The sequence below is a fragment of the Berghia stephanieae genome, chromosome 7 (genome assembly GCF_034508935.2).
Source record: "Berghia stephanieae isolate SIO BIC M18660-M18661 chromosome 7, UCSD_Bste_1.3, whole genome shotgun sequence".
Taxonomy (NCBI): Eukaryota; Metazoa; Mollusca; class Gastropoda; order Nudibranchia; family Aeolidiidae; genus Berghia; species Berghia stephanieae.
In genome coordinates, this window is record NC_088366.1 from 43,007,350 (window position 1) to 43,034,020 (window position 26,671).

Here is a 26,671-nt window from a genome sequence, read left to right on the forward strand (position 1 = left end):
TGGCTCTGAGTGTCCCGTGTTTGCCTGTGAGTTCACTCTATTTTCCTTCGTTGCTGTTTCTGTAACAATGGTTTTTTTCTCCATAGGATGGGGTTGTTACCACAACGCCAAACCCCAGACTTGGAGTGTCTTTCTCCTAGGCTGGTTGCTCTCCCGAGCTATAGAGTCCTTCCTACCCTTGGATTAAATTTGGAGTGACCTTCTCCTGGATTGATTGCGATCCCTCGCTTACTAGCTCTATCTACCCGAATGATCTCCATAACTCTAGGCTAAATTTGTTATAGATCTCGCGCTACATCTACGAGAAGATCTTAATCTTGTTCTACAGTTAAAACTTTCACATAACAATCTTCACACAAGCCTGAAGCTTTTCTTAACATTGGAGACTATATTTTTAAAAAACATAGTCAATTCTTACCTTTTCTAAATCCGCGAATCCACACTAAATTGATGATTAGAGCGTTACTAAGCACTAACTTATCAGAATATTTCCTGTCATTTATCCTGTTCCGTCCACTTGACTATCAGTCAACGAAAAGACATGGCAAACAACCCTTAATCCCATAGTTACATTTAGTATATGCGAAACAGAGGTACTTAAGTCAGTTCCACAGTTAGTGAGTAGTATTCACCACAATATTGTAACACATTGATGAAAGAATTGCATCGCAGCACCCGATGACTCTATACATTTTTTAATCATCTGTTAAATTTGTGAGTTATGCTAAGGATATGTGGGATGTTTGCTTCGGTTGAAAAGTAAGTACTCAAGGTGGCTTTGGGTCGTTTGTTTACGATTATCGGTTGATACCAGGGGCAAAATATAGCCTAATTTTAAATATCGAGTCCAAAATAAAACCAATGAAATGTGTACTCAACTATAAATTTTAATAAAATACACGATAATTGACATCATTTTCAATAGTGTATGCATTGTATGTTGATTGAATAACCCGAGACTCGTATTATACGGTTATAGTTTTTTTTTAAAAAATGCATCCATGTTAATAGCTCGACAGGCAAAGCAACCAGAGGTTAAAGAGGAACCATCAATTAGAAGTATCAATTTCCAGCTTTGTATGTTGATTGAATAACCCGAGACCATAGATTTATAAATACATACACTGTAGTAACAGGCTGGGCAGCGGTACAATAATAATATCGCACACTGGGGGCGCACGCCATTAACTCTAAGACCCCCACTCGCTTCGTTCCGGTGCGGCTGGTTAGCAGCTTCTCTCTCTCTCTCTCTCTCTCTCTCTCTCTCTCTCTCTCTCTCTCTCTCTCTCTCTCTCTCTCTCTCTCTCTCTTTCTCTCTCTCTCTCACTCTTTCTTTCATTCTTTCTCTATGCCTTTCTTTCTTTCTCAATCTCTCTTTTTTTTCTGTCTCTCTCTCTCTCTCTCTCTATCTCTATCTCTCTCTATCTCTATCTCTCTCTCTCTCTCTCTCTCTCTCTCCCCATCTCTCTCTCTTTCTTTCATTCTTTCTCAATCTCTTTCTTTCTCTATCTCTCACACTCTTTCTCTATCCCTTTCTCTCTCTCTCTCTCTCTCTCTCTCTTTCTCTTTTCTTCTTTCTTCTTCTCTCTTTTCTCTTTCTCTTCTCTCTCTCTCTCTCTTCTTTCTTCTCTTTTTTTCTTTCTTTCTTCTCTCTTCTGCTCTCTCTCCTCTCTTTCTTTTTCATTTCTCTTTTTTTCTTCTCTTCTATTTCCTCTTTCTTTCTTTCTTTTCTCTCTTCCTCTTTCTTTTTCTTTATCCTCTCTCTCTCTCTCTCTCTCTCTCTCTTCATCTCTTTCCCTTCTCTCTTCTCTTCTTTCTCTGTCTTTCTTTCTTCTTTCTTCTCCTTTTTATTATCTTCTTTTCTCTCTCTCTTCTCTACTCTCTCTCTTCTTTCTCTCTCTCTTCTTTATTCTCTTCTACTCTCTTTCTCTTCCTCCATTCCTAGTCATCTCTTACGTCTTCTTTCTCGTATTATCCTTTCTTTTATTCTGTACCCCCCCCATCTCCTCTTCTCTCCCCCCCCCCTCTCATCTTACTACTTCTCTTTCTTTGTCTTCATCTCTTTCTCTCTTTCTTTCATTCTTTTACTTGACCTGTTAACATAAACTATGTCACAATCGAGCGAAACTGATGTATGGAAAGCTATTAATCCCATCAAAAATAGGATGTCTTCGAGATTTTGAAATCGCTGTATGTCTTTTAATTGAATGAAAGAAATAGCTTGCCTTTATTTAAAGTCTTAACCAAGAGATTAAACTGCTACATTACATATGCTTAATCACTTTAACTAAAAAGTGCAAAACATTTTCTGCACACACTATTAGCAGATTTTATAAGTTATCATCGGAGTAAACGGGTGAGCGATAAGATTATCATTGATAAGGAAAATTTTACAAATAGACGTTTGTAAAAGATAGTTTTATAATCTTTAATTTTGTCCGTAATGGAACGAGTGCTTGTTGGCAAAAAGTTAACACTGACAGTACAGAACAATTATGACACCTCGACCCTATCTTTAAAAAATGAATAGATTATTCTCTTAATATTGTAAAGCGCTTGGGGCATATTTAGTGGATCTCGCGCATAAATCCTCAAGTTAAAAAAAATATATATTTGTTAAAAAATATGCCAACTTTTCATGAATTTGGTGTTGAAAACACTAAACTGGCAATTAGACTGCATATGGCATGCGCAGAGCATGGAAGAAATGAACTCCAATTTCCGGTTGAATTGCCAGTTATGCTGACAATAGCGCTGCACTTTTTCATATTTTTATCCATAATTACAGTCTCATATATATTTCAACAACACCCCAGAGAAAATATTATTGCCTATTTCAATTTATAAGATTAGGTTGTAAAAAGCAATGCATGGAAAAAAGAAAAAGATAATTTAGTTTTTTTTTAAATAGACATGCCAAATTGAGTTTGGCTCTCCCAAACCCTATAAGTCTGGCACTCTTTTTGTTTCAGAAGTTGGAACAACTCTTCTTCACTTTACTCTTCAATCAACTGCACTAAAAAATTCCAGAGGAGTTTTCGTCATTCTATGCTTATTCCAATGACACTTAAATTCTAACATAAAATGTATGCGTCGGGAGAAAACACCTCAGGGAATGTCCCAGCCTTCTTGATGAAAGTGTGGACACTTGTTGAAGACCCTTCAACCGACGAACTAATTTTCTGGGATCGGGTATGGAACTTACACTTGAACGGGAACGAAGTCCTGACTGTTATTGTTTTTTTTTTCGTGAATATTTATTTCTCAATGGAGCTCCTGTAAATTCACAGTCTCAATCCTCTTTTCTCACCTGACTATGGGTCTTTAATTGCAGGATCTCATATAAAATACGAGGATCAAGCTCAGCATTACTTACCTGTACCTTACACTTTACTGTGACTGGCATTCACTGATCACAATTCCAACACCAGACCACTTTCATGAAAATCGGATAAATAGTTCAAACGTTATGAAACATTAACTGAGTGAAAAATGCGCCTTATATTTATATTCCTATATTATTAAAAAACGGGTGGCCTTCCGAAAGCTACATCCCCAGTATTCTGAATTTTTGTTTTTTTAAATTATAATATGGCATTTATATAGCCCATTGTCTAGGCACTTTGATAAAATTTTCAAACTCAAAATATCTTGATTTGACTCAGTTAGGGGGATGGGACTTGAAAAAACATAAAATTTGATACCTTATTTGTTTCTCTACGACCTACGGTTCCAGAGTTATTTATATTTTTCTACTGAAATTTTTTGTCAACTTTACAGAGAGAATCTGTGATCTCACTGCTGCCTCAAAACCAGCATCTCGCGGCGATCTGGAAATTTTGAGTCTTGCAGTCAACATGGCCCACTTATTGTTTTCAGTAATTTTGTTTCAATTAAAAAATAAATGGCAAGTGTTAGATATCATTTTAAAGGTCAGAAAATAAGCTTTATTTTCATATAAATCATTTTCATGTATGGAAAGTATGGAAAAAATTAATGATAAACGAAAATGGAAAAAAATATGAGGTTTTTGTCCTAAAAAGTGGGGTTGGTGGCGGAAAAAATAAAATAATGAGCGAGTATATCAATTTTTATGAAATTTGGCAGAGATATTCTTCAATTAATTGTCTATCGATGTATGAAGTATAATTAAAATGTATCCATAATTTAAAAAGTTGTTATAATTCAAAAATGTATAAATTTTTATTACACAAGTTTTCTGAGAAATACAATCAGGAATTGAGAATGAAATACACCGTTAGAAAGCTTGTTTTGTGCCCTTTATAATGGTACCAAAATTAGTCACATGGGTTCACAAATAACGCCATGGTGACCAACACAGTCAAGGGTCAAAAATAAAGTTCCAAATAACGAGTTTCACCTTACAGTGAGCCTATCGGCGGCCACTGGACTGGAGTTATCAAAGTGCCTCCATTGTCACAGGCTCTAAGTCTAAGCGCTTTACAGTGATATAAAACAAAACATTTTACAGTAAGTAGGCACTTGCAAGAATTTTTCAAAATAGTGATATTATGGGTATTAATTTAGCGTAGAAAAATAAAGGGGAGTAAAACATTTACTGGAGTGAAAAAATTATCGCTCTATCTCAACTGGTTAAAAAGTTATGACCGTTTATGTGGTGGAAAATCTCTATATAGCTTAATAGGAAAATATGTGACCAAAACACAGCAGACCAATGGATAATCAAGTATAATTCAGAAACTGCTTCAGATACAACTATGAAATTTTTACATGCAGTAATTCAACATCTCTGTAATACATTGCAAACAGAAAAAGAATTATTTATTGAGAGAGAAAAGTATAGTTTAGAGCTGAAACAGCTGAAATCAAGGAAAAATAGATCACGACATGCAAATGAATGACCTATTGTCATTTTGGAAAAGTCAACAATAAAATATTTTTTCACACGAAGATAGACCAAATATACCACTGAATCGGCGTCATTTAGTTGTTCACTTTGAACTTTTCAAAATGAAAATAGACCTCACAAAAGCAAAGATATGGACTGATAAATGTTTGAGGTGGTGTATTAGTGTTTAAAAATATCGAAAATAGGTGATTTTAAAAACTTCAGCTCCCCCGTTCCCCAAAATTGAACAGTCGCCCGTCAGAGAATAAAAAATGTCACAATCAAAATCGAGCAGAAAAAAAAAGAAAGAGAATTGTAACTTATAAAATGAATGCATGGACATGAAAACGTCAATTAATTGAATAATGTAAAACAAAAATAACTTACATTAATTGCATATATTGTAAGAAACACAGTTGTAAAGTTTTGATGTGGATTGACGAAGTTATCTCTCAAGTAAAAAAAAGACAGGAAGTGAATCAATATTATAAGAAAATGGCTACTTCTGCAAACAATCGAGGACAAGTTCTATTTTTTGGGAAGCTATAACTTTTGAGTGCAACCATATTTTGCTCTGAAATTTTTAGAGAAGCTACTTAAATATATATCTCAGAAGGACGTTTTTTTATTAAGAAGGACCATCTCTGTTTAAAAGTTATAAACGGTTAAACACACATAATCTCTTTACACAAAGATTTCTCAAAATCACGATATAGGAAGATAATAATATTAGCATGGCTGTATGTAGAATTTTATGCCATTTCCAATGATATATAATACTTGCCATTTCATTTCACTGAGAAAGAAAATTGAATATTTTTAAAACACTCCTAAAAATTTTCCCCTCAAAAACGGAAACAGAAATCCTCGCCTCTTTTCAACTCGCGAGGGCTACTTCTTGCAAGTGCCTACAGTAAGACAAGTTTGATGGAAACGTGATACGAATTCAATTTAACAACAACAAAATATGAAAATAGTATTGCAACATTGTGACGTAAAAAGATAAAACTTTAAGCGAGATTTGAATGCGGTCAACGAATCCGAGCATCTCACGTGTGATGGGAGAGAGTTCCAAAATTGGGGGGCCGAAAATTGAAAAGATTGTTCACCTATTTTATGCAATGGCTTAGGTTTGACAAGGATTGATTGGTCATTGCTTGACCTCGTTTCTCTTGGGGACATATGTTTAGAAGGTCTTTAATATAGGAGGGACTGTTGGTGCTCAAGGATTTGTAAACAACAGTACAAATCTTATAGGCAACTCTTTTTTCCACAGGAAGCCAATGTAACTCACGGAGAAGGAGAGTTGCTGACGAGTATTTTTTGTTATTGCGTACAATGAGCCTGGCTATATAAAATGTTCTAACTGGTAAGGGATTTGATGTGGAGGGGGGAAGCTTTTTTAAATTTTATTTTTTAAAGTCTCCCCCATCCCAAACCCCCTGCTAAAACATTATAAAAAAAGTTTTCCCCCTACCAGAATAAGAATACTGGGGATGTAGGTGTAGGAGCTTTCGAAAGGCCTCCCTTAAAAATGTAAAAAGTGGTGAGACAGGAATTGAACCCAATTTTGATAACATGCTTTCTGAGAGTCATCTTCCCAATTAGGTCACACTATTCATATGAATGATGATGCACAAAATTTTCTTAACATTTGACATTACTGTTGTGAATTGCCTACTTTTACTTTGTTATACTGATGATTTATTAAACAAATTGTACAACTACACAAATTTTAGGAGCAGCCCTCTCTACATAATAAATATCCTACATAGTTGCTCACTTTGAATTGAAGTTTTATCAATTTTACATCTACTTTTATTTGTAGTGTCTTTATATTGTTAGGGGTGTAAGTGTTAAAAACCCAAAGTCAATTTGCTTCTTTCTTTGGATAAACACAACTTCATTTCAAGGTGAGCAACTATGTAGAAAGGGTAGTGGTAAGGAAGTGTTCCCCGAATTTTAAGTTGGGAAACTGGGATATCGATATGGGAAGTGGGTGGAGAGTCAGTTAAACTGGACTAGATGATCATGAGGTGAGATATGTGGACATTCATTGACAGCTGTGAAACTCAGTGGTCCTTTCTCTCTCTCTCTCTCTCTCTCTCTCTCTCTCTCTCTCTCTCTCTCTCTCTCTCTCTCTCTCTCGTTCTCTCTCTCTCTCTCTCTCTCTCTCTCTCTCTCTCTCTCTCTCTCTCTCTCTCTCTCTCTCTCTCTCTCTCTCTCACTCTCTCTCTCATCCCCATAGCGGAGAGTGGTATTATGATAATAATAATAATAATTCAACAATTTGGTCATGAATTCATTCAACAAACCTCAAATAATGTTTTTTTTAGAAAACAGGCAATCAAAAATAATACATTAGTAGGTAATTACATTTCTTTAAAAGTATCAAAGAAAGAATTCAACTCATTATTATTTTGTTTTGCTAAGTCTAAACATTTATTCATAAATAGCTCATAGCAAGGTATGATCTTAAGGTAAATTAATCTCTAAACTATTTGAGAGCAAAGATTGTATTTATGAATTAAGCATGCAAGTTAATGATTGTTATCTTTATTTTTTTACAGAGTGGTACAAGTTTCCATGTTTTTGATCAGCAAAGATTCTCAAGAGAGATCTTGCCTATGTATTTTAAGCACAACAATATTGCTAGTTTCATCAGACAACTAAATATGTGTAGGTATTAATTAAAGTTATAAAAGGAAACCTTTACACTGCCAACATTCATATTTATTTATTTTCTGATATTTCTGATATTTTATGCCACATGAAGATAATATTTTATAATCGTTTGTATTTATTTTAGTTGTACACAATGGCCTTTTATATCATGTTATCATATGTGTGGCATGACCTGTTTTCTGACCCTCTATGCAGTTTAAATGTATTATTTTTCCATGTCAAAGTTGTCTGGTACATGTTATTGTTATATCAGATACTGAGGTTATGATTCTTTTTTCTTTATATAGATTTAATGGGGAGGTTAAATACAAATTGACAGATCTGCTGGCTCAAGGAAAAAGACTGTATATATATGCCTACATATTACAAATGAATGTCTCTTTCCTTAATTCCCCTAAAATGATGGTCTATGGGGAGAAAGGGATCACTGGAAACTACGGTCCATTAATTGAATTTAAGGGTGAGCGTCAGTTTTGACCATCTTGACCGTGGACACGTCTTAAATTGTGTACATAAGCTCATCGTGTTTATTAATGAATTGTTTTATCTTTCTACATTTAGACCTTTAAACTAAGAAAGTAGACCAGACAGTCACACACACCCTCTCCCTCTTCCCTATACGCATGCTGACAAGGGATTTGAGAGTGAAGAAGCTGGTTTTCACTATACGTGTGTAGTTTGTAGAACTTCCTTTTATTTCATGTATGTATAATCTAAGACACAGACAAGCAGCAATAGGGGATAATTGACTTTTATAGCCTTTATTGTGTTGCAATTTGTACTAATGTGTGAAACCCTACTTATCTCTCAAGATGGCTTTCGTAAAGTGGCCCATATAGATCAAGGAGGGCTCAAGATAGAAAATGATGACCTGCATTTTCAACATCCATATTTCCAAAAGGGTGAAAAGGAACTGTTACAACATATCAAACGAAAAGTAGGTACTGGTTTTGTTCCACGTTGAATCTTATTTTCTCTTTAGAAATAATATTGATATGGAAAAGAGTTTTTGGTTCTAAATGTGAACAAATATGCAATAGTTTAACAATTATGACCTTTTGTAGAAGAATTTGGGTTTGATCTGCAAGAATCCCAGGTGCCAATTTCCCTCTATTTTTTGTGGAATGGCCATTATAGATGAATTCATGTGGAAAACCATCCTAATGCAATATTGTACAAAAAGTCTCATTCGTCATTGAACCTAAATCAATGACTTAGAAATCTTACACTCTTAGAATAATGCTGACTGGCTTCTCATGAAATTTTCTTAAATTTTTATTTTTCATTTATTTATTTATTTATTTCGAAGTGATAGTAGTAGGTTGTTCTTGCCTCAGAATGGAGAAACTAGTTAGGAGCCTATAGGTATGTGAGAGGTCTCTTCTATCCCTAAATAAACTACAGTAAAATCTGGTTAAACGGAATTTCAAGGGACTTGGTATTCTATTTTGATTTATGTATCTCAAAAAGTTATCATACTTTTCCAGGGGTATTATTGTTACACTACTGTAACACGCAACATGTTGCATCAAATTCTTCGTGACTTTGTAGTTGAAGTAGTGGAGTGTGTTTGTGTGGGGGGAGGGGGGATGTTTGTGTTTACGTATATATGTGCATGTAAATGAATGTAGGTACCAAGGAGTGAAATAGTGTTATAACTCATCTTTATGGAGCTACAGCATTAATGCTCTCAACCAGCTCATTGCTTTCTTATCATTAAGAATGGACTGGTACAGTCAGGATGGGATTGGTTGGGAGGAGGAAGTGAATGGGGGAATAGAGAGGTGATATCATCCATTTCTTGAACAATATATGTAAAGATGGATGATAAGATATCTTCAATAACAGGACTTGATCTGTTTATCAACAGAGACTTGGGTCAAAATCTTCAATATTTAACAAACTCCCCTTCTTTCTGTGACACTTCCGTTGAAGTTTAACCTTTTTAAAAAAAAGTTTTATTTAACAATTTTGAATTTTTTTTCCTTCTGAATTTGTTGATATGACATAATGTTCCGAACTAAAGAAGAAAAAAAAAGCCTGTTCCTTTACGAAGAGTTGGGTCAAAATCCAATTTTAAAATCTCTTATACTCTTATTTCTGTCCCTTAAAGGTGTCAAGTCAGACTGTGCGTGCTGATGCCCTAACAGCTGTAAAAAATGATGAAGTTTCTCGTGTTTTAACCGATGTCAATCAAATCAAATCTAAACAGCAAGACACTGAACAGAATCTGGACTACATTAAAAGGTACATTGAAAGTTTTCCCTTCATTTTTTTATATTTTAGATTTTGTCAAAACATTTAGGTTTTGAAAAGCTAAAAAGTCTTTTATCTACCTACAGGAAACTTTTCTATATATTATATATATATAAATATATATATATATATATATAAATATATATATATATATATATATATATATATATATATATATATATATATATATATATATATATATATATATATATATAATATTTCAAGTATAATTATGATCAACTTCTACAATCTTATTTCGAGCATTCACTCTCATCAGGAAGTATATAAATAGCATGGTTATTGCAAGTCACTTCACTTTTTCCACCTTTTCCAAAATTTGTCGGTGACAAATATGATTTATTTGCATGAATTTTCCCTGATTAATAAAATTCAGTCTTGAAGGGAAAGTTGAGGATTTGAATATTCATCCATGGTTTAGATCTTATTTCAGCATTTTAATTTGTTGACTTTTGTCAGATAATTGATGATAATTTGATTGTCTTTCCTCCCTGGGCTGATGGGTTCTACATATATCCACAACCTTGCTATCTTTTCTATTTTGCCAATTGATGGAAATCCGCAATTTCAACCTACTTTGGTTGTCCTCCATTTTTAGATTTCCTCAGATTCCATTTACTAAATGCTGCTGACCAGAAAAATCTGTATAACTATGCTCAATTGCAGTTTGATTCTGCTTTCTCACAGACCTCTAACTGGAAGTCGACCTAACTCCACCCAGCCGTCGGTTTCAGAAGTTTCCCCCGTGTCTTTGTGGCAAATATTTTTCACCACCACATCAAATAATTTTCTTCATTTTGACTTTGCCACCACCATCACTGAATTACTCATCCCATATCATTTGTTCTCTCCATATAGCTTTGTGTCTTTGTTCTGGAATTAAGACCCTTTAGTGGATTTTAATATCTCATTCTGGTTTGGAAAACGAAAGAAAAAACCCCCCAAAAAACTTGAGCATTTATGGAGTGCAGTGCCAACTGAATGTGCCCAAAATGCTTAACAAGATGTCTGCAGCCAACAGCAACACTTAACATGTGGGTCGAGACATGAAGGCGCTTTTACAATTTTCTCAGATAGAAACACCACTGTTACTGGCTTGATACTCATTTCACACCTGAGTGCAGTAAAAGAATGACATTATGTGAATAAATAGCCTTTTCTTAGGGCTCAACTTTCCACCGGCCAGGGACCTACAGGTTGATAGACAAGTGTCGTGCCAAAGACCACAACTCTGTACAATTGAAATTGTCACAAGCGCCATAGAACCCTTAAGAGTATTGCAAGTTCTGTAAAACCCCTAAAGACTAAATATTATTTTGAAATTTGTCCCGTGTACTGTGCATCTTATTTGATACAATAGGAAAGTGATAAAAAATGATCTAATTATTTTACTTGACCAGGGAAAACAAGTTGCTATGGAAGGAAATTGCAGCATTGAGACAAAAGCACCATAAGCAGCAAGAAATTGTTAATAAGGTTAGTGATTTATCCATCCTCCTTGCAATATGATATGAATTATGATGAAGCTCCATAAGGTTTTAGCACTGACATATGATAAAGGCTCCTGGAATGTTTTGAATGTGTTGTTTGACTAAATATGACATAGTGTGACAGGCTTCCCCACTGATATAAGGTTGCAAATTTAACCAGGTAATTTTGTACAAAATGTGCAAATGTTTATAAATGTCCCAAAACATGCCAGAAATTAAATTTATCCAAAAAGTCATCAACATTGACGTTGGTTTTCTTGTATTTAAGCACATTCTAGGGAATAATTTTGAGCAGCTAGACATATATTGAGTAGTGAATTCACATTCATGCTGTCTTGCCTTTTACTTTCCTGATCCGTCCTGTTGGTTATGAAATTTATTGATTAATTAGTTATTCTACCCTAAAAATGAAGTTCTTTCACCAGCTCATTTGAGTCTTTGGGGCTTTAAGAAGATGTTTGTCTTATGAGAAATTCATTATTCTCTTCAACTGAGGCCCTGAGTTGTTATTAGATTTTAAAAAATTCATTTGCATTGTCTCATATTAATCTCTCTGATCCCAGGTCATTTGTTTCAATTTAGCTTTTTTTTTTCCTGAAATTCTCAGCTCATCCAGTTCTTGGTGTCCTTAGTGAGCTCTAACAGGACAGGTTTGACTATTCCCCCACTACGACGTGCCCCGCTAGCCATTGACTCAGCTGTGGCAACCCAGCCAATGGGTTCAGCCAGTAATGCTAGTATGACAGGAGAATCCCTTCTGTCGGGTATCTCAAACAACTACTCCATTGAATCGGTAAGTGTAGCTGATTTGTTACATTAGTGGCACTCTGGACTTGCCTTTAATTAATGAAGGCAATAGAGGAATTCTTAAAACTGAGCAGTATGTAAAGTTTAACCATGTTGTTGGGCAGCTTAGTGGTCTTGCGGTATGACTCAACTTGTGATCAGTAGATCTCAGATTTGATTCCTACTTGAAAAAAACCTCCTTACTCACAATTTCTCACCATACTCAAATTTTGAATTAGTCCTTTCTTGGTAACTGCTTTCTCTGTTGAGAACAAATTTTAAAAACCCCTTACAGGTATCTTTTCACTTCCTACAGTTGCAGTTGGCTTACCCTTTGTAAAGTGCTTGGAACACATTTAGTGGATATTACACTATATAGAAGCTCACGTTTGTCTTTGTCAACATTTAATGATTTGAATGGTTTGATTAGTTGTAATTCAGTTAGTAAACCACTATTTATGGATTATTTTCAGGATTTAGCCAGAAATCCAGATATTTTGCCCACGTTTGGAAACCTAGTTTGAGTAAAATTTTCATAAAAGGTTATTTGGGGATCTCGTCTGGCCCTTGGCCGAATTTTTTTTTTTTTCCTGGGCATAAAGTTTAATGTGTAACTGATAATTTGCTGACCATGGGCATGTGGGGATGTGCAGTGTTTTTGTTTACTTCCTTTATACTTCATTGATACTTCCTGTCACTTTCTCTTATGATATATATTATTGAGTCAAGGATACCAAAACGGTTTAACCATAAAAAATTGCGGTCTGGGGCTAAAAATTCCTAGTTGCGGGCAACTTCTATCAAAGTCCGGTGAGGTCTTATGGTTCCAAGTCCACCATTTCTACCATGTCCTCAAATCACAACCAGTACAGCAACATCTTCAATATGCCACCACTCCCACTTTTACCGCCAACTCTATCATCATCATCATAACAATCACATCTATATCATCACTACCACCACAGCCATCACCACATTATCATAACTACCATCACCACAACAAACATATTTTCCTCTATTACTCCTACCACTGCTACATCATCATCATCACTAACCACAACTACTGCAACCACCACCACCACATCATCATCACTACCACTGCCACCTTCACATCATTATTACTACCACTGCTACAGCCACCACCATCATCACTTAACTACCACCAACATTGCTATCCATATAATTGACATTTTGACATTTTATATAATGTTTGGTTTTGGATGCTTTTTTGATGTGAAAGAAGGCGGGTTGGTTGTTTACAGTTTGTTTATTTATAGTACTGTCCCATGTAGATGAGTCTTTGGAGACAAATTTTTAATTTGCATTAGCAGCTCTGCATTGTTAGAGAAGAATAATGTTTGGTGAATTATTTGCATTTTAAAACATCGTGACAAATCACATTGATTTTTGGGGTGGGGGTGGGGGGTTATAATAATTGGGTGGTATCTCTGTTGCAATGGAATAATATGAATTGTTATATCGTTAATGGCTACACTATAAATTATTTAAAATAATTTTGACCAGTTGAGAAAGTATAATTCTATTTTTAGCCATAGCCTTTTATCAAGTAGGATTCTGTGGGCAATTATCAGTACATTAGATAACCATTACATTGGTTGTGAGGATTGTGGAAAGGATTTTTTTCAATGCGTCAGTTTACTTTTACTTTTGTGCTAAAAGAATAGATTGTTGATTGTATTGAATTGTTTTTTTTTCCATTTGATTTTAGCATATTGTATCAAACACAAATACAATATTTATATTGAACCAATAACATTTTTACTCTCCCCACCAGCCCAAATCAGGAGAAGTGCTCACCATCACATCCCCAAACATCTCAGGTCCCATCATTCATGAACTGTCAGAAACATCTCCCAACTTCCTTCACAGCCCACACACAATAGTAAGTACATTCTGGCTGGAGATTGTAACAACTTCTGTTAAAATGTAGAAGTTGGTAGCACTGGTCTTCTCAGTTCTCATCTGATCATAACTCATTTTATAGTGACATATTTTGAAAGCAATTGGTTTGTATTCAATTTTGGACAAAATAAATGTCAGTCTTTAAATCCTTATGATAAGATTAAAAAATTTCATTTCTCAAATACAAAATACATTTAGTCGAGGGGGTTGCAATGTTCAAAATAATTTGTTGTAAGATGGCCATGATCTGATCTGCAAAACTTGACAAGCCTAGTTCGGCTCTTAAGCAAATGCTGGCTTTAATAAAGATGAAACTCGGACTTGCAAGAAATAGAAACTGTCATGACAATGCAGTGTTTTGTAGATAACAATGGCACAAAATATCACAGAGTATACCTTTTCCCCTCTTTGAAAGTAATTAGTTAAATATGTCTACTTTATCATTCATCATCAGTTGTGGCTTGTATTCTTGAGCACGTTGCCGGTCAGCTGTCTACGAATCATGATCCTCTGCAGTGTACATGAAATCTGCTTTGCTTTTTAAATCACTTGGCCATTCTTAGGTTATTCAGATTATACAGTAATAGTAAACAAAATGACCTACAGAATAGTTACCTATTTTAAAATTGCTACCAAAATAAATTATACATACCTATATAGAACAAATAAAGTAGGTACATATTACACAGGTCAATTCTATGTTGAATGTTTTTATGAGTTAAGGAGGCCTCTGGCTGTGCCAGACTTACCATCTACAAAAAAAAGAAAAGAAAAGAAAATGAATATAAAATTCGATTTTTAGGCTCTATTTAAACAGAACGCATTAGTTTTTTAATGCAGCAAAACTGAGTGAAGATCAAAATTTGGTGCCAAAATGCTTTATATAAAGTAATTGGCTACTATTTTTCTAACATTATAACTTTAAATTCATTGATAGATTGCTTCAGTGGTCCACATCTGTTATTTCATTGCCTTATGGTCCATTTCAAAATGCTAATATTTACAATAGAGGCTACATCTCTGAAATAAAACACTTAAAAAAAAATTTGAATCCCCAAGCAATTTATTTCATAAGACCTACCTATATACCCGTGATCAGTAATATTTTGCTTTCTAATTTTTTTTACAATGCTTGATCTCATCTTTCAGACAGTTTTATGCCACAAAACTATCAAAATTAGTGCCATTGACTCGAGAAGTTAATTGTGTGTTAATGACAAATAACCCTTTTTTTGTTTGTACATTATTTTGTTGTTGAATAGAGTTTCTTAGAAATTGACTTAATATTGTAACCAATTAATAATGTCTCTTATATTTTTATCTTCTCAGAAATTAGAATCCTCTCCTTATCGAGAAGAAGAAGTGGATCCCACTGCCTCCACCATCATTTCTTCCCAGTCACCTATCCTCATCATCAATGAACAACCTATCAATCTGTCCAATTCAACCCCCTCTGCAGCAGCCACTGTTTTAGCATCTCCTTTACCATCACCCAAGATTGAACAAGTTCCTTCTTTAGAGGATGCTCTCCATTTTGATTGGATGTCACAAGATGCTGCCTCATCATCATCAGTTTTTGTGAGTCCAACAGACCCACCTCCTCTTCCGACAACCTCTGCTTCTTCTCAAGGGAAAACTATAAGTCAAAAGGTAAGAGAGTTGTAAATTTAAATGTACTCCTTATATCCCAATTCTTTGTTTAACAGACACCCCCAGCCCATATTCTGACAACCTCTGCTTCTTCTCAAGGGAAATCTGTATGTCAAAAAGTAGGAGAGTTGTCGATGATATATGGACACCATTATTTAGGGATCGTCATCTATTGAAATAAAATCAACACCGCCTATTAACCCACCTTATGAATACCCATTTCACATCTCGTGTATATTAGTATTATTACCATTAAATTTAAATACACCCCTTTTTTCTACTACTTTATTGTTTTTCACCAAAAATATAACATCAAAATAACTTTTATTGAATTTTCTCGCATATAAAAACCATCTAAATCAAAATGGGGCCCATAAACATGCATCTTAATGTTTATGATAAAATTACATAACTTGCAACAACCAATATAGGTTGCTTTACCATGGACCCTTTCACACTTTTATTTACCTTGACAGAGTGGAATTGTCCTTTTGGAATCTCAAGTCATGTATGCACTTTGTCTCTGATTCCACTGTATAACATGAGATAAAATCATGGACTTTTAATATATTTCTCAATTTCACTATTACATGTGATTACCTATGAAGTGATCCAGGAGTGTACTTGTCATTTGATCAGGGACACTAGATGTAGATGGGAGTGAGGGATGAATGGTCAAAACCGTTTACCAAAGGCTTTTTTAAAAAATACAAAAATGATATGACAGATAGAATTTATTATAACGATTAAAAACATAGCCAGGAAATCCTAGTAAGAAATTGATGGGCTAAGCTTTACTTTTTCCTGCCAATTAAATTTGCCAGTGTTTTAACCCTCCACCTCTAATTGCCATCACCAATTTTTAATTTCAAATTAGGGAGGCGGTTTAAAAGATACATTTTCATATTTAAAAAAAAAAAAAAGAAAGAAAAGAAAAAAAAAAAACTATTAATGACTGGTGACACATGGGACATTTCTGTTTTGTTTTTTCTCACAGAGGAAAAGGAGCAAGCCAGTAATTTATCTTATTGTTATTTCCTTTCTCTTTTCTTATGAAATTATTACTTTGGTTAATGTCTAAAGATGTGTTCAGTTCCAGCTGTTTGATCTTTTCATATTAAATTTGGCAACAGTTCATTATCAGAGTTGATTAAGGACAGTTGATATTATATCCCTCCTATTTTCCTTAATGCATTCAACGTTTCACTGATTTATTTTTCTAGGAAAAGATACATGTGAGATTTTATTATTTGTTAGGCCAGTTCCAATCCAGGTAGACCCCAGACTAAAGTTTGTCCAACTAATTGCCTACGACAGGGATGAGCATCATTTGTCAAAAATTTAATGCAGCTGTAAAAAAAACCCACTGTTTTGTTGGTGTAATTAGTTGTAGCAGATAGATAGTAGCAGATATTCAATTTTATAAAAGTTATTTTAGAACCACGAAGCCTGTGAGGTTTATCCCAGTTTGTTAAGAGTTAAAAATAATTACTTTCCACTTTCTCAAGAAGGATGTTCATCAATCGCAGACTATATGAAGCCAAAATTCAATATGGTAATTCATAGACAATACAATTTTTATGTCTGAGGCTCAATCTATGGTTCTTCACTTTCACCAATAACAATTTTTTATCAGCCTTGTAGCTGTAAGAGAGCTGGTATTTATTGTAAGGGCAAGTTAACCTATTTTAGATAAGCGGTTTAATATTGTATTGAGTTGGCTTTTAATGAGAATGCAGCTGACAAACATAGGTGTTTTGTTTTGTTTTTGTTTTTGTTTTTTTCATTTTTTTATTGTTGCCTGTTTATAATTGCAGTCTTTTGTCAGTTACCTCAATATGGTAATTAAATATTTATGTGATATAGCAGGAATTGTTTTAAGGATATCAGGTGAAGTTGTTTTTGTTTATTTACATTGACTTCATCAATCATGGCATGAATTGTACAGTTGAGTTGGTGGTAGAGTACAGCCAGAAGGCAATGGAGATGCATCATTTTATTCAATGTCTGCTGAAAAATGAAATTAATGTCGCTTTTAAATATTCCAATTTCCAAAAAGGTTTTAGGTATGCATTAAATGTGTTTACACATCTTTGATGTGGTGATTTTTAACCAAAGAAACTAGGTGGGGCTTTTTGACCTGCCATAGTGGTCAAGAGGTCACATGCTGTGTCTTCTATGCATCCATATTTGTTTTCTGAATTGATTTCTGTCTTTGTCTTGAAATGGGATTACTTGGTTTTGTCCTGCCTCTTGCCGGAGTCCTTGGTTGAAAGGGAAATAATTAAATGTATAGTATTAATTTTGGGAGGTGGTATTTTTTTCCTTAAAAATCATATCTCTGTTGTGTACTGACAGTTATATTTTTTGTTTTGAACATATCTTGTAACATTTAAGTGTTCTCCTCTTTGTGGGATCCTGTGCTGGTGTCCGGATGAGACTTGCGATATCTCACACTGAGTACATTGATGCTATGCTCTTGGAATCTGCATCTGTTCCCTATAGGAACCAATTCCTCTTTGTTTTACTCTTTCTGGGGTACTTTAATTTTACTGTCCCATTTTCTTCTTTTTTATGGGGGCTGATATGACCTAACTGTGTCTCAAGCGTAACACCGCTAAAAACAAACATAACCAAAGAAAAGAAGGATGAACATAAGAGCTCAATATATTTTTTTTGTTTTTCATTTTGGACAGTATACATTCAATCAATATTTGAAAATTACTGTGTTTTTTTTTTTTGTTTTTTTTTTTTTTTTTTTTTTAAATCTTACAGCGTAAAAGGACCAAGCCTTCTAGTGGTCTGTCATTACCTGATTCTACCTCTGCGAAAAAAGCCAACAATTTGGCTGCTTCGTCCCCAAGAAATGAAAGTTTAATGACCCCAGACATCGTATCAACAGACCAGGCCAGCTCCACTCTAGACCAGCTGGTGATGAACAATTCAAATAATGCTGCCAAGGGTGATGCCACTCTTGCTTTGTCTGCATCAAATGCTGGCGATGATATCTCTATCAGGTAATGTAGCAAACTGAGTTATCATTTTTAAACCTTGAAGGAAAAATTATACATCAGTGGACAAATAAGCAAGTGTTGTCAATATGACCTAAAAATGGCAATGGTTTTTAGTGGGTTTTTCTTTTCATATTCTTTTCTTTATATTCACTTACTTGAAGGGATTGTATTCTTTATTCTGTAGAATCATGACTTTGTGGGGTTTTTTTTATCACCCCTGTCTGCCAATACTGTTTTTATCGATGTACTGTATTGTTTGATTAGTCTTCTCAGATTAAAGGATCATTTATTTTCTCACAAACCATTTCTCTTTTACTTTGGGAGTGGGACGTGTCATTATAATCCTCTTCATCAGATAAAACAATTTGATAACAAAATCTGATACCACTGAGATTGTAGACAAATAGTCAAAGATAGTGTAGGGATGTTTGAAGGATAACTTTTTTTACAGATCTGTTTCTATGGAACTCAGCCAGATCAGGATCTAAGAGATCAATATATTTAGTTAAAGAAAGAATGGTACAGTTCACTCTGAATAATTGCAACTTTCGATTCCCAAGAAACGGAATTAATTCTATATAAAAGTCACTGGTTAATTACAACAAACTTCAGTTAATCGCAACATATTTTCAACTTCAAAAAGTGCAAATTCAAGAAATCAATCAAACATAATCTCATGACTAAATTTCATCATGGACGAAATTATGACAGTTTGAAGAATCGAAGTTGGGCTGGGTTTAATGCTACAGTAGTGTGTCACCATTCTATTGGAAACAAAAGAGGGCAGGGCTTTGCAGAATGGGTTTGTGCGGTCATCTGTAACCATTTGATAGGAGGCAAGGGGGCTGGGCATGGTCTAGACAAGTAGACAATGACAGTTGTAAGGAAAGACTGAGCAATATCTTTTGTTTTGGGATTGACAACTCTTCATTTCCAATGGGTTTGATGAGAGCTCATTGCCTCTCATTACGGCTAATCTCTTTTTGACTCTTACAAATGTTGAGAATGAAATAGTGAAAGTTAATCCAATCTGAATAAGATATCGGCTTGCATCGAAGCTGCTTTTGCTTGTCAAAATCTATACAGGGCTGCCATATGGTTTTTTATTTCAATCAAATTTCTCAGTCTGTGGTGGACTAAGAACAATTTTTACAATTGATTTGAGTTCACTATATATGGTATGAAACAGATTAGTGGTCAAACAAAATTGCTATAAAAACTGCAAGAGGTGGTGGTGAAAACAGTGTCCCATCATTTTATCTGAAATTAACCAAAGATGCTACAGCTTGGGAAAAAACTCACAAAGTCTGAAAATCATGGCTTCCCCTAACAAGAGAAACGATATCACATTACTGAAAATATAATTATTAAAATCATAAATGAGTTCAATTCATCTCCTAAACCGAGACAGAACTGAAAAAAAAAAACCGGCATCTCCAAAAATCTTGCAATATTGCAAGGAAATGCAACTTCAGTTATTCAGCTAATTGCAATATTTATTCTGATTCTAAGGTGCTATGATTATTAGGAGTGGACTGTATCCTGTTCTTAGCTTAAGAGTTGCTTATTTCAAGAATAAGAAACAAAATAAGTTTGATGTAAAGGACAAGAAAGATTAAAAGAGTTAAAGATACAAAATACTATTTCTAAAAGACCAGGGATAGATATGAATGGTATTCCAAATATAATAGAGCTACTAAAACAGTAATACTATTTAGTGCTGAGGTAGAGACAAACAGCTCGAATGTCATAGTTCAAAGTAAGCAGTTTTGTATCACATTTTCTTATTGTCTTTATGTATGATTTATCCCGATTCATTCCCTTTCATATTTTCATTCTGAACCTTATTATTCCAAACCATGCCATTAAGATGAGTCTGTGTATTTGGTTACATTTGTTGACGTTTTAATCAGTTGGCGTCTTCTATCCCCCTATATCTGTTTTCCAACTTGCTTTCTGTCTTGTCTTAGAATGAGATTACTTGGTTTTGTCCTGACCCTGGCCGGATACCCTGGCTGAGAGGGAAACATTCAAATGTATGGTTAGTTTTGGGAGATGATAATTTTTTCCTTGTAAATCATCTCTGTTATGCACTGTATTATGTTTTGTATATTACATATCATTTGTAAACATTTGAGTGTATTCCTTTTAGTGGGGACCTGTGCTTGTGTCTGGATGAGACTTTTAGGTGATCTCAAACTAAGTACTTTGGCGGTGTGCTCTTGGAATCTACATCTGTTCCCTATTTGAACCAAATCCCCTTTGTCTTACCTTTTCTTTTGTGCTTTAATTGTAATTCTAGAACAATTTACTATCCCATATTCTCCCTTTTTACTGGCGCTGATCTGACCTAAATGTGTTGCAAGCGCCGTAAAACCCTTAAAAACAAAACAAACAATCAGTTGGCACAATCTAGCGTCTTGTTTTGTATTTAACTGCAACATTTATCTCCTCTGCTTCAGCTCCAACCAATTGGATTTCCTGAGTTCAGATCTGGATGGGTTACGTGGACTTCTACAAGACCAATACAAGTTGGATCCTTCCATTCTTTATGATGTACGTTTATGAGCAACATAATTGTTTTGTTTGGGTTTTTAAAAAGAATTATTAAAAAATTTTTTTTTGCTTTTTAAATACAAATAATATAAGTAATCGTTTTAGATATATGTCTTGACTTCATTTATGTTATAGCCAGGTTTACACATAAATTGTCCTCTATGTTGGAGGCCACTAAAATACAGAATTAGTGAGAAACTCATGCATGTATATAAGCCAATTAAACTCTTCGAGTCTGATGACATTTGGAATCCTGGGTGGGGTTCCTGACCTCCCATAGTGGGCAGGGGGGCACTTACTGTGTCTTCTATCCCACTATATCTGTTTTCCAACATGCTTTCTGTCTCTGTCTTGGGATGAGATTTTTTTTTTGTAAATGCCAAACAAATAACACAAGAATGCCAAATTAATTAAAATACTTTATTCGTGTAAAAATCTCAATTTACATATGACCAAAATTGACCTTTAAGACAGCCTGACTGTTTTAATGAATGTACCTGGTTTTCCCATATTGCCACCTATTTTTTACAAGCAGACAATTGATATTGTAGATGTTGATGCTTTAGATATTTAAACCCTTTCAACATGATAATTATTCACAATATGTGTTTTCTTTCATATTTCAGCTATTTGAGTCCGCAAACCCCTGGCCAATTGTGTCCGATAAGGTAAAAAAAATAAATTTTTATCCCTGTATGTAAGATTTTACATTTGTGAATTAATTGAAAGGTAACATTATTTCTTATAAATTATTCTGTGTTAGATACCATCCTACATATACAAGGATGTTCTATTGCTTTTTTGTTTCCATCAACACAGAATCCAGAAGACGAGCTAGAGAGGAATGAAGAGCCTAGCACATCGGATGAGAGTGGTAACAAACATATTATCGGTGAGACAGCATACTTAGAAATGTTATTATGCTTGCTTTTTCAGCAAGTAGTGTTCATGAGATCCTACTTGGCAATTTTAATAATGCAATGCTTTGATTAACTTTATATGCTGAGTACAAGTCTTTTTTAGATAAAGAAGCTGTCCTAATTAAAATATGATTGTGTTAGAACATGGAGGGGGGGGGGGGGGGTAATATTGCAATAAATTTGAATAACAAAATTTCAATGACAAATTATTTAGGTCACCCCGAATATTATCTCTGAAAAATACTAGGTGTGCTTAACTTATTATTGGTTGTATAATAATATTGCTTAAATGCATGGAATGTTAATATGCTTCTCTTTACTTAACTTTTTTAAAAAACATGATATTTGGTAAAAGTTGTTTAACGTTTGTCTAGTTACCTTATGCTAACATTGATAAAACCTCTAATAGTTCACAATCCATAGTTGTCAGATTCAACAAAGTTGTTCATTTATCAGAATTAAACTAAAAACGAAAACAAAAGGTTCATCCATTCCTCCACATTTCTCCTTTATAAACAAATTGAAGGAATATTGACAAATTGAGTCAGAATAAGATGGAAAGTACTGGGCGGGTCCTTTGACCTCCTACAGTGGGCAGGAGGTCACTTGCTGTGTCTTCTATCCCTCTATATCTGATTTCTGAGTTGTTTTCTATCTTTATCTTGGAATGGGATTTCTTTATTTTGTCAAATGTATAGTGTTAGTTTTGAGAGGTGATATTTTTTTCCTTGTAAATCATCTCTCTGTTATGTATTGTTAGTTTTGTTTTCTGTTTTGGACATATTCTGTAAACGTTTGAGCATATTCCTCTCAGTGGGATCCTGTGCTGTTGTCTGGATGAGATTTTTAGGTGATCTCAAACTAAGTACATTGATAGTGGGTTCTTGGAATCTACATCTGTTCCCTCTTTGAACCATTCCCCTTTGTCTTACTTTGTCTGTGTTACCTTTAGTTGTAATTCTAGAATTTCCTTACTATCCGATTTTCTTCCTTTTTTCTGGCTCTGAAATGACCTAAATGTGTTGTAAGTGCCGTAAAACCAAACAAGATGGAAAGTACAAACATTGATCTCCAGCTTAAATCTGATAATAAATCACTGCAGAAATCTTTGATAAGGATTTGAGTGACTTGTAAAGAGGGCTATCTATAATTAATACGCAATTTGTGGTGTTTTTGCAGAAATCTTTTTTTTTAATGGGAAAACTAAAAAAAAAAGAAATCCAAATTATCATTAATTTTGGCTAAGAATTCTAGAGTGGAATTCCTGTCATTGGTTTCTCAAATAGATCTTGTAAAACATTATTTCTAGGAGGGGCCTTATCTGATAAGGAGGGATTGTAAGTGTCAATCGCTTTGTTGAATCTGGTAGACACTTTTATGACAAGACTTGTGAAATGTTTATCCCAACTCTCTCTCAAAGCGTAATTCTTGATTGACTCCACAGGAACAGAGGTGGTGACCTACAACCCCAAGGAACTCTTCCCTGATCTTCTGGAGGATGGCATAATTGGGGACATTGATGATATTGACTGAGTCCTCTCACACATTGTTATATCATTTGTTGTTCCAGTTGACACAGATGCCAGAACCATTTCAATGGATATTCAGTGATGCCAAAACTCCGGTTTCACCGGAAAAAACTCCGGTCTGGAGCAAAAAATTCCGGGCTCCGGGCAACTTCCGTTAAATTCCGGTGAGGTCAATTTGTTCCAAGGATACCCCCCCCCCCCCCCCCTTCTAACCACAACATCATCATCACTGCCACTACTATAACAACCATCATCACTACCACTACTACTGCAGCCAACACCTCATGATCATCACTACCACTACTACTACAACCACCACCACCACCACATCATCATCAGTACCACAACTACTACTACAGCCACCACCACCACATCATCATCACTACCACTACTACAACCACCACCATCACATCATCATCACTACTACTACTACTACTACTACACATGCCACAACCAAATCGTCATCACTACCACTACTACTGCAACCACCACTACCACATCATCATCAATACCACTACTACTACAACCACCAACATCACATTATCACTACCACTACTACTACAATCACCACTACCACATCATCACGACCTCTACTACTACAACCACCACCACCACACCATCATCACTACCACTACTACTACAACCACCACCAACACCATTACATCGTCATTACCACTACTACTACAACCACCACCACACTCATCATTACCACTACTACTACAACCACCACCACCACATCATCATTACCACTACTACTACTACAACCATCACCACCACCACATCATCATTACCACTACTACTACAACCACCACCACATCACCACTACCACTACTACTACAACCACCACCACCACATCATCATTACCACTACTACTACTACAACCACCACCACCACATCATCACTAGCACTACTACTACAACCACCACCACCACATCATCACTAGCACTACTACTACAACCACCACCACCACATCATCATCACTGCAACTACCACTACTACTGCAACCACCACCACCACATCATCATCACTGCAACTACCACTACTACTACAACCACCATCACCACCACATCATCATCACTACCACTGCTACTACAACCACCACCACCACATCATCATCACTACCACTGCTACTACAACCACCACCACCACAACCACCACATCATCACGACCACTACTACTACAACCACCACCACCACATCATCATTACCACTACTACTACTACAACCACCACCACCACATCATCACTACTACTACTACTACTACTACAACAGCCACCACCACATCATCATTACCACTACTACTACTACAACCACCACCACCACATCATCACGACCACTACTACTACAACCAGCACCACCACATCATCATTACCACTACTACTACTACAACCACCACCACCACCACATCATCACTAGCACTACTACTACAACCACCACATCATCACTACCACTACTACTGCAACCACCACCACCACATCATCATCACTGCAACTACCACTACTACTACAACCACCACCACATCATCACTACCACTACTACTACTACAACCACCACCACCACATCATCACTGCAACTACCACTACTACTACAACCACCACCACATCATCACTATCACTACTATTACAAGCACCACCACCACTTCATCTTCATCACTACAACCACCACCACCACATCATCATCACTACCACTGCTACTACAACCACCATCACCACCACATCATCATCACTACCACTACTACTACAACAACCACCACTACATCATCATCATTACCACTACTACTACAAGCATCAGCACCACATCATCACTACCACTACTACTACAACCACCACCACCACATCATCATTACCACTACTACTACTGTAACCACCACCACCGCATCATCACGAGCACTACTACTACAACCACCACCACCATATCATCACTACCACTACTACTGCAACCACCACCACCACATCATCATCACTGCAACTACCACTACTACTACCACCACCACTACAACATCACTACCACTACTGCTACAACCACCACCACCACATCATCACTATCACCACTACTACAACCACCACCACCACATCATCACTACCACTACTACTACAAGCACCACCACCACTTCATCTTCATCACTACCACCACCACTGCTACTACAACCACCACCACCACATCATCATCACTACCACTGCTACTACAACCACCATCACCACCACATCATCATCACTACCACTGCTACTACAACCACCACCACCACATCATCATCACTACCACTGCTACTACAACCACCATCACTACCACTGCTACTACAACCATCAGCACCACATCATCATCACTACCACTACTACTACAACCACCACCACCACCACATCATCATTACCACCACCACTACTACAACCGCCACCACCTCATTGTCATCACGACCACAACTACTACAACCACTATACCACCACCACATCATCATCAATACAACTACTACTTCAACCACCACCACCACCATATCATCATCACTACCACTACTACAACAACAACCACTATCACATCTTAATCATCACTACTACTATTACGACAACCACCAACACCACATTACCACCAGTCACCAGTACTACAATCTCTACCATTAGGTTTTGGCGCTTTACTTCATTTGAAATAAGGAAACTTTAGGATTGTATTTGGCAATGTGTTTATGTATCATAATATAATTCTAATCAGTTATCGATTTAGATCTATACATTATGTAAACACAATATCAAATACCATTTGAATTCCTTTTTCTTGTGTGCGGAAATTCCTCTTTCGGCGTTGAAATTCCTACGAGTGGTGTCTGAAACTCCTGTGAGCCAAATTTAAAGTTGGCATCTCTGGATATTCAAATTAGAACGACAGGTTTTACCAAACCACTTTGTTATATACTTCAACCATTTGAGGTTTGAGAGAAAGAAGAAACTGAGTTTTTATTGTCTAGCATTTGCATTTTTATAAAGGGA

The 26,671-nt window shown here is 35.5% G+C and overlaps 1 protein-coding gene across 3 annotated transcripts; it reads left to right on the forward strand.

Moving 5' to 3' along the window:
- Positions 1 to 2,952: 2,952 nt before the first annotated feature.
- LOC144977285 (heat shock factor protein-like) lies at positions 2,953 to 26,671 on the forward strand. 3 transcript variants are annotated; one of them, XR_013646287.1, is made up of 14 exons: positions 2,953 to 3,192; positions 7,441 to 7,549; positions 8,368 to 8,492; positions 9,669 to 9,802; positions 11,230 to 11,305; positions 11,927 to 12,112; positions 13,901 to 14,008; positions 15,358 to 15,678; positions 18,454 to 18,695; positions 21,155 to 21,248; positions 21,875 to 21,916; positions 22,068 to 22,140; positions 23,613 to 23,765; positions 26,547 to 26,671. XR_013646287.1 is itself a non-coding variant. In XM_078922334.1 (13 exons), exons 1-13 carry the CDS (start codon positions 3,085 to 3,087, stop codon positions 23,591 to 23,593), a joined length of 1,623 nt encoding a protein of 540 aa, XP_078778460.1. In that variant the 5' UTR covers positions 2,953 to 3,084; the 3' UTR covers positions 23,594 to 25,304. The 3 variants fall into 3 exon arrangements, 2 of the variants coding, with proteins under 2 accessions (XP_078778460.1, XP_078778459.1); XM_078922334.1 differs by lacking the exon at positions 26,547 to 26,671 and having other exon boundaries at positions 23,589 to 25,304; XM_078922333.1 differs by lacking the exon at positions 26,547 to 26,671 and having other exon boundaries at positions 23,613 to 25,304.